At 50.2% G+C, this 15011-nt stretch overlaps 1 protein-coding gene across 1 annotated transcript in view; it reads right to left on the minus strand.

The window, feature by feature from the left end:
* Positions 1 to 3786: 3786 nt before the first annotated feature.
* The window catches only part of GFRA4 (GDNF family receptor alpha 4), an 83848-nt gene continuing 72623 nt past the window's right edge, over positions 3787 to 15011 (minus strand). The window contains exons 5-8 of the mRNA XM_009681842.2: positions 13688 to 13797; positions 12579 to 12713; positions 10618 to 10775; positions 3787 to 8424 (exon numbers count right to left, since the gene is read on the minus strand). Of these exons, the coding sequence (XP_009680137.1) occupies positions 8278 to 8424; positions 10618 to 10775; positions 12579 to 12713; positions 13688 to 13797 (550 nt within the window). The 3' untranslated portion in view covers positions 3787 to 8277. The remainder of the gene's footprint in view (positions 8425 to 10617; positions 10776 to 12578; positions 12714 to 13687; positions 13798 to 15011) is intronic.

Genomic DNA, 15011 nt, shown 5'->3' on the forward strand with positions numbered 1-15011 from the left:
GGCGGGATGGGTCCCTGGAGTCCCTGAGCAGCTCGGGTTGTGGCGTCTGGACCGTGGATATCTTAGGGGAGGTCAAAAATCTACCCCCAGATCCCTGCCAACACAGAAGAGCAATCTTTGACTGTTCAGAGGACCTGGCTCTTTCAGGATCTGCACTGGGAATATCTGTGTTCCCCAGAGCTGTGAGATCTGACCCTTCTTTCCCCCTCCCCTTCTTCTCGGTGTTCCTGGCTCCCCAGTAGGCCCTTCTTGGCTATCTCCCAGAAGCCACATCTGCGGGAAATTTAGCCAAAAAACCACTGCCGAAAGTGCCTCTGTCCACTCTGGCTCCAGCAACCGTGATAATATCTTGCTCGTGTGCTTTGCCTAGCTGCAGCCAGCGGCGCAGCTCTGCGTGTGCCCACAGCCCGCGGGACCAAGGACCGCTTCTGATCTCACCCTGCTGGTGGTGACAGAGATGCTGCGGGGCGGCTGGATTTGGGCAGTCCTGACCTTCATGCCTGCCCCTGAAATTAGTTTGGAAGCAAAGGTTTAACAGTGAGGAATGAATTGTGACAGCTGATCACGGAGCCTCTTTGTGAAGAGGAATGGAAGCAAAGCATTGAGATCTCTCTGTCGTGTGCCTTTCCCCATCTGTCCTACCAGCGGCTCACTGACTGTTTTATCAGGTCTCAATTCCAGTTTGCAGCCACAATGTGCCTCCAACAGCGTGACTGGCAGTATTTCCATTGCCACGTTCCCTGGGATCCCTGCTCCTAACAGAAATCGTTTCTACTTCTCTTTATAAAAAAAAAGTGCTTTGAACATTTTTCATGTCAGAGCTAATTCCGCAGTACTTCCCTTTGGCTAACATCAGCCATTTCTGCAGTCAGCAAGGAAAGACAACATTTTAATAACCAAAGCGAGATGCATCCACCCCTATCAGCACATTAGTACTGTTTGCACTGAGATAACGGATGGTAAATTGTTGTTTCTGCTGTAAACTTCTCCTCACAGCAGTTGTACATCAGCTGCAGAATTTCACTTGTGCTGCGTCTGCAGCCGCAGCGCGACACGGCTCGTTTGTCCTTGTCGGTCCTGCCTGCAGGTCGCTCCTCCTCGAGCCCCTCCGATGCCCCCAGGTTTGCCGTTGCACTGGAGGCTGCATGGCCTAATGATTAGAAGACTCGTTTTCTGGGAATCACAGTAAATCACTTCACCTGGCCTTGCTTCTGCTTTTGTCCCCCGTCCCTTGACGGTCATCCCTAGTTGGACTGGGGAGTGGGGCTGGCTTTTGTCCCGTGCATGGTCAGTACCCAAAGCAACCAGGCCCTGCCCTGGAAGATGATAGAAATGAGGGTCAGACAAAGCATCGTCCAGCTATTGGTGGTGTTGCTGCTCAAAAAGCTGTTGTCTGCCTAAATTTAGGATCGTTTAGGCTGGAGGATTTGCAGCTTACGGCCAGCAAGGGAGGTTTTCTTGTTGCTTCGTTTATTTTGTTTTGTTCTGCGCTGGAGTAAGGTGAGATGAAGGTAAATGCCGCAGCTCTTTCATGGGTGTAAGGCACAACGAGTCTTTAATTCAGTACATTGCCATGCTGTGAGCAGGACCCTGTTTACCGTTCAGAATGAAGCCACGACAACAAAAGGGGGAAAAATACATTTACACTTACCTGTGGTTATAAATCTCTCCTTCCCTGCTGAAAACTTTTGTACAGAGTAAAGTAGCATCTACTTTGGTTGTGCGCTTCGCTCCCTCTCTCAGCTGGATCTTTGCAGCTGCAGGTGTTTTTAGGTTGCATCTTGCACGTGTGTCTGAGTGCTGAAAGACCTAGTTTTGCCTTGTATATGGCTGCGTGGAAAAGTCACCAACTGCTTCGGCATGCAGGTTATTTGACCTGGGAACCCCCTCAGCACAGCTGGGCTGTCACAAAGCCCCATTTTTCACAGCTGTGATGGCATTTGGCCTTGATACTCACCCTCATGTTTGCACCAGAGCTGCTAGTGCTTGGTCTTCAGTCTCAGAGACGACATCCCAGCCCTGTGGGCACTGCTGGAAGGGGTGACCTGGGCTGAGCAGGGCGGTGAGCCTGCAGAAGCCGGCTGGTTGGGACCTCCAGAGCTGACCCTGTCCAACTTCCCATGGGTCCATCACAACCCTATCACATTTCTCTTGCTAAATACGTGGCTCATGCTGCCGACTCCTTCTGCACACGTGCCTGCATCTGATACATCTGCAGTGCTTCGCGCTAGCCTCCTGCTCCTAAATCCATAGGCCAGCTAAATGGCATTTTCAGCAGAAAAGTTGGTGGCACGACATGCCTTGCTCCACAGAGCCCACCATGGTCTTCCCATGCGCATTCCCACAGCGTGCACGACCCCGCATGGACTCACCTCCTCTTGTTGGCCACCTTGTTGCTGCCAGCTCTGTTTGATGCCTCCAGTTTGTATATTAGTACACATAATTTGGAGATTTTATAGATCTCTATGTTCTGATATCCCCCCCTTCAGGCTTTGTGAGACTGAAAGGTCCTGGACGCTTTGGTTGTTCCTCACACAAGAGCTTTTCTCTGTCAATCATCTCTGCCGTCCCATTTTGATATATGTGAATTTAAGAAAGCCCTAAAAAGCACATGGAGCACTCTGTAAACCCTTCTGCTGGGGGCCAACGGGAAAGTGGGATGGGACCTGGCGCCCGGGGAGGGCCAATGGCCTTGGGATAAGGGTGGGACCTTGGAAATGAGGTGCAGAGGGCGAGATGTGGGATGGCACGTGGGGAGCTGGACCCAGCAGGTGCAAGAGCAGGAGGAAGCTGCTGCGGTGCAAGGCTGCATTAAGGCATCGCTGGGTGGATAAGGTCCCTGCGGTGCAGGAAAAGGAGATTTTAGCCATATGAGCGCTCTTTCCTCATGCCAGCATGGCTTGCAGGAGCCAGGCTGTCCCTCCCACCCCGGCGGCATGGGCTTGGCAGGGCGATGAGGGAAGATGTGCTCCTGCCACAGGCAGGCACCGGGAACAGGCTGAGTAATTCGTGCACTTTCTCCATTTACTGACGTGCCCAAGTTTGCACCCAGCCAGGCTCCTCGTTCATAAATCACCAGATAAGCTACCTCGTTTCCTGGAAAGGCCATGCGTCATTATTCAAACGCAGGGGCGCTGGCTTAAAAAACGACCACGAGTTCCCTTCTCTTTCCCACACCATCTGCTGAAGCTCCCATTGCCACTCAGCAGCTAGAGAAGATGAACATCTCCCCCCGCCTTGACTTCTGCTCCTTTCAGCAGCCAGCTGCCACGTGGGAAGTAGCCCTCTGCTCCCCATGGACAATTCCCGTGGGTGCTCTGGCTCCCTCCTCCACCACCGGCTCATATCCTTAAGCTGTGAACTCTATGGTTAGGCATGGGCTTCAGTTTTATTTAATATAAATTTTATATATCTTTGGGGTTTTTTTGCAGGGCTGACACATCTCAAGGGTCACATTTCTGCAGCATGTCCGTGGGCTCATGCTGAAGGCTTCCCCAGTGGGACCTGGCGGTGCTCTTTAGCCAGGTGCCACCAGGGTCATCGTCAATCCTATCGCCGGGATCTGTGTGAAGTGGTTCAGTGTGGGTCTTGGCAGTGCACTCTGAGCCCCACGGCTCTGCTGCCCAGCTCCAAATTTCCCTCCCGCTCCAGTTGCCCGCCCCTGTCCCGGTTTCCCACGGCCACTACCAAGAGCTGCCCTTACAGCACGAGACTGGCACGCCCAGAGTGTGTCCACCACCGGGCCTTCACCATGGACAGCCCAGCCAGGCAGATGGGAGCAGGACGTCAGGAAAAACGCATGTGTGCTTTATTCATGGATATGTTTGAATACTGACGCTTACAGAAGAGATGAGTACAGATTACACCCCAGCAGTGTAGGCAGGCATCAGCCACCCATCCCCTTCTCCCCTACATGCGCGCGCACGCACACACACACACACACACTCACAACCTTGAGCTACACCCTGCCACCGTAGGGTTATTGCTCCGACATTGGCTCCCAGCTGCCACGTCGCCCTCTCTGCCCACTGTCTCTCTTGAACGAATGTGCGCGCGCAATATTTCCCAGGCTTTCGAGGTGCGAGGAACTGCCAGACCACTTGGAGTGGTGCTGAGCAGCCAAAAAGTAGAGTTCGGTGGCTACAGAAAGCTTGACTGGTTACTCTTGTTGGTTTCCTTTCTTCAGTGACTCTTCTTTGTGCTTATGAAAGTCCCCAGGTAGGGAGTAATCATTAAAAAGTTTTCTCCCTTTCTCTTGGCTCGCTCAGTCCTTTTGCTTTACAAGCGGCTGCTATGAGCTTGGTGGTTAGTCAAGAGGATGAAAGCGAGGATCCTTGGGTCACTTCACAAAGTTCAACAGAGATGAGATTTCGTCAAAAGAATACTGACTTTTCACGAAGGAAAAGAAAAAGAAATGGGGGGGGGTGTATATGTGTGTGTGTGTGTGTGTGTGCGTGCATGCGTGTGCGCGCACGCTCTCAAATGTAATCGTATTTCCTGCCTCCACAAGTACTGCCCAAAAAACATTCTTTTTTGCAAAATTTGATTTGTGAATGGGCTTGTGAGCGAGGGCTGACATTAAATATTGATAAAAAGGGTGAAAAGGTCAGTAGAAAGTCATGCAATTTTTGCCTTTTTGTTTTTTTCCAGTCAGAGGCAATATTACTGCCCATTCCAAACCCTTTGTGTCTTTCCTGCCTGGATGACAGGCTCGTTCCTTTATGCCTTGTGCACTCCATTTATGTGGACACAACTGTGCGAGCAAGAGCTGGCCCAGACTATTGCTTGAAGGATGCTGTTTGCAACCTCATAGCTCAGGACAAAGATTGAGGAAAAGCAAAGTGTTTTCAGATCTGCAGCTGCAACTCTGGAGGTGCTTTTGAGGTCCCACAAACAAAGGCATGGTGAAGAAACCCCTGTGGCAGAGACCTGTTCACATTAACTCACTGTGTGAGTTTTTACAAGGATCCCGACAAATCATTGCTGCCACTGGTACCAAACTGTTGCTTCTTTCCACAGGGTGCAAACCATTGCAATTCCCAATACTGCAGCTGAAGGTTTCCCCTCTGAGACTTGTTAGTGCCTGGAGCCTATCAATCACTTGTGAGGATTTGAGGAGAGATGACTTTGACGGCATCGTGATGTCAGTCTTGGATATGGCCAAGGAAGACTGAGTGGGAAAACGGTCTGTGATTTGTTTGAAGAAGAATGAGGGGTGTTTTTGACCTTTTCATGCAAAGCCTCTGTGATACAATCCATCGTAGTCGACGGTTACCTTTCCCAGCCTCGCAGTGTTCTTAGCTGCTGGTGTGCCATCCTCCCCAAAGGGAAGTCTTAAGAAGAGATAGCAATGGGTGTCGAGGTCTCTTTGGCCTGTGATGCTTACAGATGGTTCTAACACCCTAAGGAATCTCTGAAGTGAACGATAAATCCTGGAGAGAGAGTGACATCTCTGCTCACTAGAATTGTTAAAAGCCAGTTAGAGAGATATCGGCCAGAAAGTGTTAACAGAGCCTTGAGCCTGCTGTGGGAAAAGGTAATGGACTAGGTAACCTCTGGGAGGTCTCCTCCATCCCCCATAGCCTACAACTAGGAAGCCTCATGTTTATTTTTCACAGCATGCCAGTCTTAGAGGAGACCTGAAGGGGTTTTGCTGGTTATCCTGGACAATAAAAAACCCTGCTTCTTCTGGCTCTGTCAGTCGGAGGGAAACGACAAAGCGGCATTTCAACATCACCACCAGTGAGTTATAAGAGACACTGGAGTGGAGTTGTGAGAGACTACAGGAGTGGGTACTCCTGAAAGCAGCTGCTGCTTACATGCAAGTCCTACACTGAAACTCAGCCCATGCAAAAAGATTGAAGGCTGGTAGAGACTCAGCTTGCTGGGGTCAGGTGAGTGGAACAGCAGGGCATGACTACAGGGCTTTAAAAGAAAGCAACAGAAGAAGGCAATTCACAGCATGACCTCATGATGCTGAGGCAGTTCCTTGCCTTTGAAGGGCTGATCGTCAGAGTTTCATCACTTTCTCATGTGTGGCTCAGAGGACACAAGTTTTGCTGAGGTGCAAGTAATAGTCCCGTGACTCAGTGCACAGATGTCTCCATGGTCTTCTGGAAACCAGAGGGACACCAGTGCTCTGCATAAAAGGGAAACGGTCATGTCAGCTCAGTGCACAGCTATGGTACTCTGAAGGGGCACTTCCTTGCCTGTAGAGCTGCCTCCCTGGCTGCATTTTGCAATGCTGGGTAAACCTCTCGGAGCTGAAAATTTCATGGGCGCATTTCAATTCAAGGTGTGACCTGATACCCCTGGGTGCAAGACACAGTTCTGGGGGTGCTCCAGGATGCTTTGCACAGCCCTGAAGTAGGACAGCCCTGAGGCCCTCACAGGAACGAACTTCAGACAGAAGCAGCCAGGAGGGTTTCTAAGCCTGTCTCACACATCCACACGTGTTCCTTTGGAAACACAGATGGTTTTACATTTGACCAAGCCCCCCGAGAACGTTGCTGCAATTTCTCAGTAAAATCAGAAGCATTAAAGCAACAGAGCATGTTCTATGGGGAAAAGGAAGAAAAGGCAGTGGACTTTGGAAACTCTTTCATTCCCTTCGCCACATCAGCTGCTCCTAAGTCTTTCTAGGCATCCAAACACTAAGGAACTAAGGTTGTTCCTTGGAGGAGCGTAAACCGAGGAATAAATGGACTGCTGTAAATCCCAGGCCCAAACACTCAGGGAGACTCAGGACCTATTCCTGTGCATCCTGTGGACAGTCAGTCTGCTGAAGTGTTTACCCAGGGAAATCTTCCCACCTTCGTTTATCATCTTCCTTCTCGGCTTGATCTAACAAGTTCAGCTCCTTGACACGGTGCAGTGACACCTCAGCTCAGGTCCTCGAGGGAAGACCCCCTGAATGTTCGAATACCCCAGGGTCAGTCCTTTACCTTCCAGTGCCCCAAGCGATCAGAGACACATTTGTTTTCAGCCTTCAGCCAGGCTCTGGTTGCAGTCCGGATGGGTGACTTAACCAGCCCTTGCTTAAACCATCTCTAGGTCGAGCAATTAGCACTTAGTAAGAGGCAACTGCTTTAAAGCGCTAACATGAACACAAGCAATTGCTTCTGCTGATGCAACAACAAGTACAGTGCTTTGGCCTCTTGATAAATTAGCTGGATTTTTATGTCCCCGGGGTGATATGTAGCAAACTTTTTCTAGTCTGTCTCCTAACTGTGTAACTAATGAAATCCCCCTGACTCAACATCCTTTGTCTCTCTGCAAGATTGGCAGATGCACAGGCAGCACACGAGAATGGATTACGTTGCACTCACATCGAGTCCTGCATGTGGGCGCGTGCGTTCATCCTGCACTGAGGAAGGTTAGCTTGGAGTGGAACGGTTTTAGCCTCTGGCTGTTTGGATGTGGCCAAAAAAAAAAAAAAAAACACCCTACCCCAAACACTTTACAGGACCAATAAAAAAAGATGTTAGGGTTGGGACATGAAGAAAGTCAGCCATAAACGAAATGCAACACACGTGTCTCTTCCTGAACACCATTAATACATAACACAAGTTTCCCTAAAAGGAGGGCCAAGGGGTATGTCACAGCTTGGAGATGCACACTGGTTCCATGCTGGCCTTGTTTTCAATGTGTGGATGAACCCAGCGAACTGGTTCTGTGTAGCATGGTCGCTTGCTGCACCCCAGAGGTGCTTCAGGATCCTCTTTGATGAACACAATCAACTGCCTTCTCACCAGGGGATCTGATTTCTTCAATCTGACCCAGGCGGGCTGCTCTTTGGGTCTTGGGCAATCCTGGAGGCAATCTGAACTACATGTTGCTTGATGGGTCCTATCAAGAGATCCCCATTGTAAGTCAGGGCTTCAGGAGACTTCCTGTCAGCTCATCCATCAAAAGCCATTCCCCTCTTGTCTGGGGCAGGCAAAAGCATTTCCTTTGCAGGGTCTCATCTCTTGGCTTCATTCTAATTTTGAGCTTTTTCAAGGGCTCTGAACCCGTTTGCCAAGCGCTGGAGAGACAGCAACCAAGCTATGGAGTGGAAAAGTGGCCAGGACTAAAAATGAGCTGGTTTCAGCAATGCTGATTTCATAAAATCAAGTACATTGGCAAATGGATGAGGCAGAGGAAGGGATGCCTACATGCTCACCTCTCCTTCCCATCCCACCCCTTCCCCCTCCCCCCCAGAAACGTAGCTTGTCTGGTTGTTTTTTAAGGAACCGATAGGAAGAGAGTCATTGCCTGGCGTGTGCCCACCCTGCTTCACATCAAAAACAGGCTCAGCAGGGCGAGAGCTGGGAAAAGCCGCATCTGCAGCTGAGAGCCTGCCAGGTGGAAGGGAGCTGCCGGGCTGGAGGTTTCTGAGGACAGACGAGTGGAGCCCCTGAGGAGTCTCTCCTCTCCGGCCACCTGCAAGAAAAAGGAGGCAGCGTGAGGGTGAGCGGCACGTTTCTTCCCTGCCTCAATCCTACTGAGTAAAGCAGGAGCAAAGACAGTTACTTCATACGCTGATGCTTTAGGGATGCGGTGTTCGACTGTGCAACCTTCCTGTTTGTATGGGGATGCAAGAGGTGAGGGAGCCAGAGCAGCCAGTCTCAAAGGCCTGGCTCTAATTCTGAGACCAGCTCAGCTCTGTTGAAGACAGTGGTGAAGGCGGTGTGAGCGCCGTGATGTACGTCAGGGTCAGCACATGGGCAAAGCACTGGCTAGGGGTGCAAGAGGCAGGAGAGCTGCTGCCAGCCTGGCCACTACCCTGAGGCTTTGTTCATCCGTCAGGGATATGGAGTGAAATCAGGTGGTGAGGACGGCATGTAGGATAGCCAGGTGTCATCTTCACTGAGCCCCAGTACCCTTTTGCAGAAGCAGTCGGGGCCAGGTGGGTTACTCCAAAACACAATACCTATATTTAAGCAACTGACTCCCATTCTGGGGTATCTATACTCTGGAGACAAACCGCGGTCTTCTCTTTTTACCGTGCATTGACATCTATGGCTGAAAATTTTGCCCTATCTTTGCATTAGCTTATAACCGAGACGATTTAGAGCCAAGGCTCTGCATAGCTACGAAGATGGGAAGCAGATGGCCAAATTGGTACATCATAGCTTTCCCCCTCTGGTCCAGGGGCCCCTCTACCACAATGAACATCAAATCAGGCCTGGGTTTGGAGTTGCGTCCGAAGTCAGGACCTGACTCCCCTTTTTCCCTTGCAATGTCAACAGGTCCCACAGTCCCACAGCTCTCGCACTTCAAAACAGAGAGATGTATAGAGGTTGGGGATGTGGCAAGGCCGTTGCTGACTGCAGTTGTTTCTTTTCCTGCTTCCTACTTGCCAGATGCAGCGGCAGTCAGCCTGCCTAGGTTGGTGAGGGAGGTTCATAGCCTCTCCATCGCTTCCAGGTGATGGCCTGGAGAAAAGCTCATAGTGTGGGGTCTAGGCCTTGGGCCACAACTTAGGTTACACTAAGATCATTCTCCTCTGAGCCCCTACATAGCTGAGGAAGAGCCGTAACCCAGAGTTAGCCCACTGACCCAGTCTCTCATGCAGATCTCTGGCCACGTGGGTCTCCTCTTGCTCTAGGTGTCATCCTCCGCTGCATGGGGAACACCCATCCAGCAAAGCAGCCATCCACCAGCAGTGCCACTGTGACCAAGTCCTAAACCCTAAGGGCAGAGGCGCTGGGAGATGGCCATGGCATGTTGGCTAGTGGCTACAGTGCTGGGGAACACTGGCCAGAGGCAGGTCTTAGATGTCTCCTGGGTACAAATGAGTTTATGGCCTGAGGAATGTGTCTCTGCGCTGTGCCTGACTGCCAATGCCCTGAGAAGCAGCGAGGGAAGCTGAGGTCACATTTCTGCTCCTCCTGGCCACCTGAATGACCTGGTAACCCCTTTGTGAAAACAGAGCATAGTGAAGTGAATGGAGTGTTTTCTCAGCAAAAGAAACAGGGAAAGGGCTTTAAAAACCTGCGTGCAGAAGCTTCTTGAAGGTGTCAACTAGCCGAGCGCAAAGCCCGTGCTCAGTCCTTGGAGTCTAGTTAACTGACAGCTTCTGTTACGTGTACGTTCAGCAAGTCAGGGTCGTTGTTAATTATTCAATAGTAAAATAATTCAATCTGAAGATTACTCTAGTGGGCAGCAAATCAAGGTCATTGCTTTTTATTTAATAATAAAAATATTTAATGTATATTACTGTCATCATCAGTAAATTAACCCCACTGTTGTTTATTTTATAATAATTTTAATTTAATATTACTTTGATACTAACAATTTACAATTTATGTTCTAGGTACTTCTAAAAAACACCATGTCTCTCCACAGCACCCATGAAATGAAAGAGATGGGCAAGAGCTCGTGGGAAGGAGGAGTCAAGCCTGAGGATAGCATAGCCCTATGGTTAGAAGTAGGGCAAGGTAACGTCAAGGCATAAGGAAGAGGGCGAGTCAGGGAGTCTAGGAGATGAAGCGGGGGTTGGTTATGTTCACAGGGCTGAAATGACACAGGGTGGAAGAGGGTAAAAGGAGTTGAGGTGGGGAGGGCTGGAAGGCATCGAGGAGGCATGTGCGTTGCTAAGCATCTCTTAGAACTGGGTCAGCCCTCTCCTACCTTGGTGGGCTGGAGCTGCTCCAAGATGTTCTCTCTGAGGGTTGCCACAGCTCTGTTGGCGTTTCGCTCCTGTTTATACATCTGTGTGGTGGGGGGGATGGACGGGGCTGCAGCTGCATTCAGGTAGGTCCCATTGCCAAAGGCCAGGATGGCATTTTCTTTGAGTGAGCAAGAACGAGAGAGAGACAGAAGCACCATCAGGACAGTGTTTCTGAGGCAAAGCATACATATCCCTTCTCCAGCCTCCTGCCTGGCAGGTAAATACAGTGTGGGTCACCCACGGATATTAGTGAACTCCTGGCCAGGGAGAGTGGTGAGAGCTTCAGCTGACCCTCTGGAGGCTGGAGCTGCTGTCGTCTTCCTTTCCTTTCTCCCAGGTGTGGGAACCTCCTCTTATGACTCCTGTTTAGTGCTATAAACACCACTTTTCACCAAGCAGGGAGGGAGGCAGCAGCACACCTGCTGCGCTGGTGTAACAAGGTGCTCTGACACCCACCAGTGACAGCAAGGTTAACACCCCTCCTATGAACCCGGGGATGTCCCGGCTGCCACAGGGATGTGGTCTTATTCTGAGTCATTTCAGCCCCTACTGTGGAAAATCCCACCAGAATGCTCGTACTAAGATTTGTTAGATCTTCATGTATGCCTAAATCAAGGGCCCAGAGGTAGCAAGCAGGAGTTCACATCTGAATTCCCTCCATGACCATGGAACATCCAGTTACTGCCATCATCCTCAAATGTCCAAGAGGACAGTTGGTATGTGGGATGCAGAGGAGTGGAAGTAAGGTCCTTCGGGGTCCTGAAGCGCCATGGTAGCTTTTCCCCATGGCGAATCAGTGTGCCAAAAAGCATCCCCAGCCTGTCCTCATGCAAACACGATCTATGACACCATGGGGTGCAGGGAGGAGGATGCTGGGTTGAGAGGCATTTCGTAGGCAAAGTCACAGCAAAAAAGAGACGCTCTCTCATGCCCTAGAAGGGCAGACAGGTCTGCACTAAGGACATGGTGTTATTTCAGCATGGAAGAGGAGAAGTCACACAGGACCATTGTTCAACAAGCCCTATCTTAAACGTCCCCCACAGCCCAAGAGACCTGCAAGTCCCCCAAGACTTGGACACAGGAGTTTAGGTGTCTGCTTGTTCTCTCCATGCATTTCAGATGCTCTCTTGCCTCCCTGCTCTTCCACCATAGGGAAAAAAGGAATTTATCACAAAGAGGAGTAAATTCTCTTTTCTCTCAGTCACTCTCATCCTCCCTGTCTCTGTCCTGCATCTCAACCCAGATTCTGAAGAAAGGCTGCTATCCAGGCTCCATGACATGTGGCACGCATGCAACAACTGGCTACTGATCCAACTACAGGACCATTGTTCTTTTGTGGAAGGAGCTGGCTCAGCTGAGGGGAAAAAGAAGAAACATTGCTGTTGTGCACTGTGGCTGTGTTACAAGGACGCAGAAAAATACGGGTGAAGAAGAGACTTTTAGTGTGGAAGTTTCTCCTTGTCAGGTCTATTTAAGTGTGACTGTCCCAGGGCCTCAGCACAACTGCTGGATAGACCATGTATCGTCTCTAGGACTGGGATGCTTCCTTGGGCTTTGGGAGGCTTCAGAGTCAAATTGTTAGTATCTTACCTCGGCTGATGTCCCGACTCAGAAGCGGGAGATATGGCATGTGATCACACCAGCTCTCCCTGACTGTGCAAGGCAGAGGGAGTCCCTCTGTCTCCCTATACCCATTTCTTCCTTCACCCTTTGACTATCTCACCTAAATACATCTCCGAGGACCTTCAGCACTCCTTCATTGAAAGCATAGGAGCTGGACACCTACATAGTCTTGAGGACCAGGGCAGTGGTTGTGCTGTGAATATCTTTTTACTTTCACTCCCTCTTATAGCGAGTCCAGCAGCCCCGCTAGCTTGCGGGGCATGCTGCCAGATCAGCAGTGTGCTGGGCAGGTACTCACGGAGACAGATATTGTCAGTGAAGAGATGCAGAAAGCTCTCACACTCTTCTTGCCGGTTTCCACTGGCATTGCATGTGCACCAGGGAGCTATGCTCGAAGTCGAGTTGTCGATGTAGTTGGGCGTGATGGGGCTGCCTGCCGGAAGGATGGAGGAGATGTTAATGCAGGCTGGTAGTTCTCCCTTCAAGAAGTGACAATGATTTCCCTCCTTGCCTCTTTCTTGGGTTGTTCTGTCCACTGCCTCAGGTGAGCCTCCCTGACAGCAACACAAGCAGATCCTTCAAGTGCTGGTGTCACAGGTCTATTTTGTTCCCAGGGAGGAAAAGAGGGGCAGTTGCATCCCTTTTACTCACCCTCTGCCCCTGAGAAAGCCTTCAGTTTATTAATTTGTATTATCAGTTTGAGGAATGGACAGCTCTTTGGAACTCAGCTTCCTTAATAGTATTCAAAAACTATATGTTTTTGAACACATAGTGGAACATATGGATGTGCGTGGAGATTTCCACACTGTGATGGGGAAAGCCAAACTAAATCTCCAGAATGGTCGGAGACAGCTAAGGAAGAATTAAAACGGAGTGGAAGCAAATCCAAAGAGCTGTCAGTCTCACCCATCTCTGGAGATGGCCCAAGTCCAATGGCCACTGGCCCTTCACTTTGGACTCCGGCTGGGTTTATGCTAACAGCTGCCAGTTGGGTCCCTGCAGCATCCAAAAACTCAATGTGACATCCTTTGAAGCCATCAAGATGGCAGGGGACAGTGGTTTCCAGTGGCATTACCAGTGGTGGGATCAGAGAACAACTGGCAGAGCAGATTTCCTGGGATAGCCCAGCTAGCTGAGCCTCTATCTGTACCTCACAGAGAAGCTAGGATCTTTCAGCAACCCATGCTGCACGGTTTATCTCACTCAGTTGCAGCTACCCTAAAGTTAGCCCATGCCCGTGGCTTGAGCTCCTTCTTTAATCACTGCAGAAAGACCACCATCTCTCTGAGATCCCAATCTCAGCTGTCCACCTCGCTGTCCTCCTAGATTGTGGCAGCATGGAGTAAAGGGACATGTTTCCCACCCAGAGGGGTGAGAGAGAGGCCTGCTGAAGGCACAGACTCTTACCTATGATCCCTGTGTATGCCAGCAGACAGGCAGCATAGCTGTCCCTCCTGCAACCAGTTGCAGCCTGCAGAGACGGCTGGCAATTAAACTGGAATTCTGCGTAGCGCGACCTTCAAGGAGAGAGAACGTAAAAAGGGACATATTAGCGCACTGGTGGCTGCTGCTACATTTGCACAGAAGGGCACACATTCATAAAGTCCTCTGCTACCCTGCAAAGGTATTGCTAAGCCAGTTTGAACAGATATCATGTGTTTTACACTCTCCTGCCCCAGAACCAAACCCAGAACTGCATTTTATCACTCTGAAGAGACACTAAGAGGTGCTATAGATAATGTTCTACAGGCTTCCTCTTTGCCTGCAAGAAAAGTCCAGTCTTGGCAGAAATATTTCATTGTTTCTTGACGTGTGAAGCTGGTTTTTAAGGGAAGAGCTGTTGCAGATATTAAGGGAGTTATTCTCCGTTACTGTTATCTGACTGTTGGGGCATAACTTCCCTTAGAGACCCAAGCCTTTATTTTAGGGCTGGTTTGCTGAAAAGAGCATCAGTCCAATTCAGCTCCTCTCTCTTGAACAGTTATGCTCTCAACATATCTGAGGTCATCTTTAGATGAAGGAAAATGCCCGAAGGCCCAAATACAAAATGTAGTAACTATCATCAGGTAGAGAGCCACTGCCACTTCCTCTGCTACAGGCTCCCAGTCTCCAGAGAGGATAGGACTGTGGAGCCTATGGAGCGAGAGTGCTTGATGTAGGGCTCTGGTCACAGACGGTTGTGCCCCATGTTTCCCATTGTCTGGGTCAAAGCAACAAACCACTCAGCACAAAGCAACTCAGAGTGACACATGCTGGGCTTGTTGGGACCCTCTAGTCCATGCAGGGAAGTTGGTACCTCATTCAGGCGTGCCAGCACTTTGGGTGCACCTCCTTGCTACCTTGGTTGGATAAGGTCTGTGAAATAGCTGTCTGCTAGCTATTTTCAGCCTAATTCTTTAGGAGTGGGTCTGTTGTTGGCGCATAATAATCTAGTAGCATTTGGACGTTGTAGGGTATCTGAGAGACCCACATGGAGCGTTCAGGTAGGACACAGGAGCTGTTGCAGGGCTGGGTTCATCTAGACAGGCAGCTGGGGGCACGTAAGGTGTCCTAAGGCATCTCCACGGCATTTGAGCTGTGTAGGAAGCTCAAGTGAGCCTTAGCACTGCTGATACCTAAAATGAGGGCCCCTTAGATAACTTCCACCTGCAATATCTGAAAAGGATACCTCCAGCATTTGATCTTTCTGGGAAGCTGAGCGCATTGCTCCTCCCGGACAGACTTGGTTTTC

This window comes from Struthio camelus, chromosome 4 (assembly GCF_040807025.1).
Source record: "Struthio camelus isolate bStrCam1 chromosome 4, bStrCam1.hap1, whole genome shotgun sequence".
Classification (NCBI taxonomy): Eukaryota; Metazoa; Chordata; class Aves; order Struthioniformes; family Struthionidae; genus Struthio; species Struthio camelus.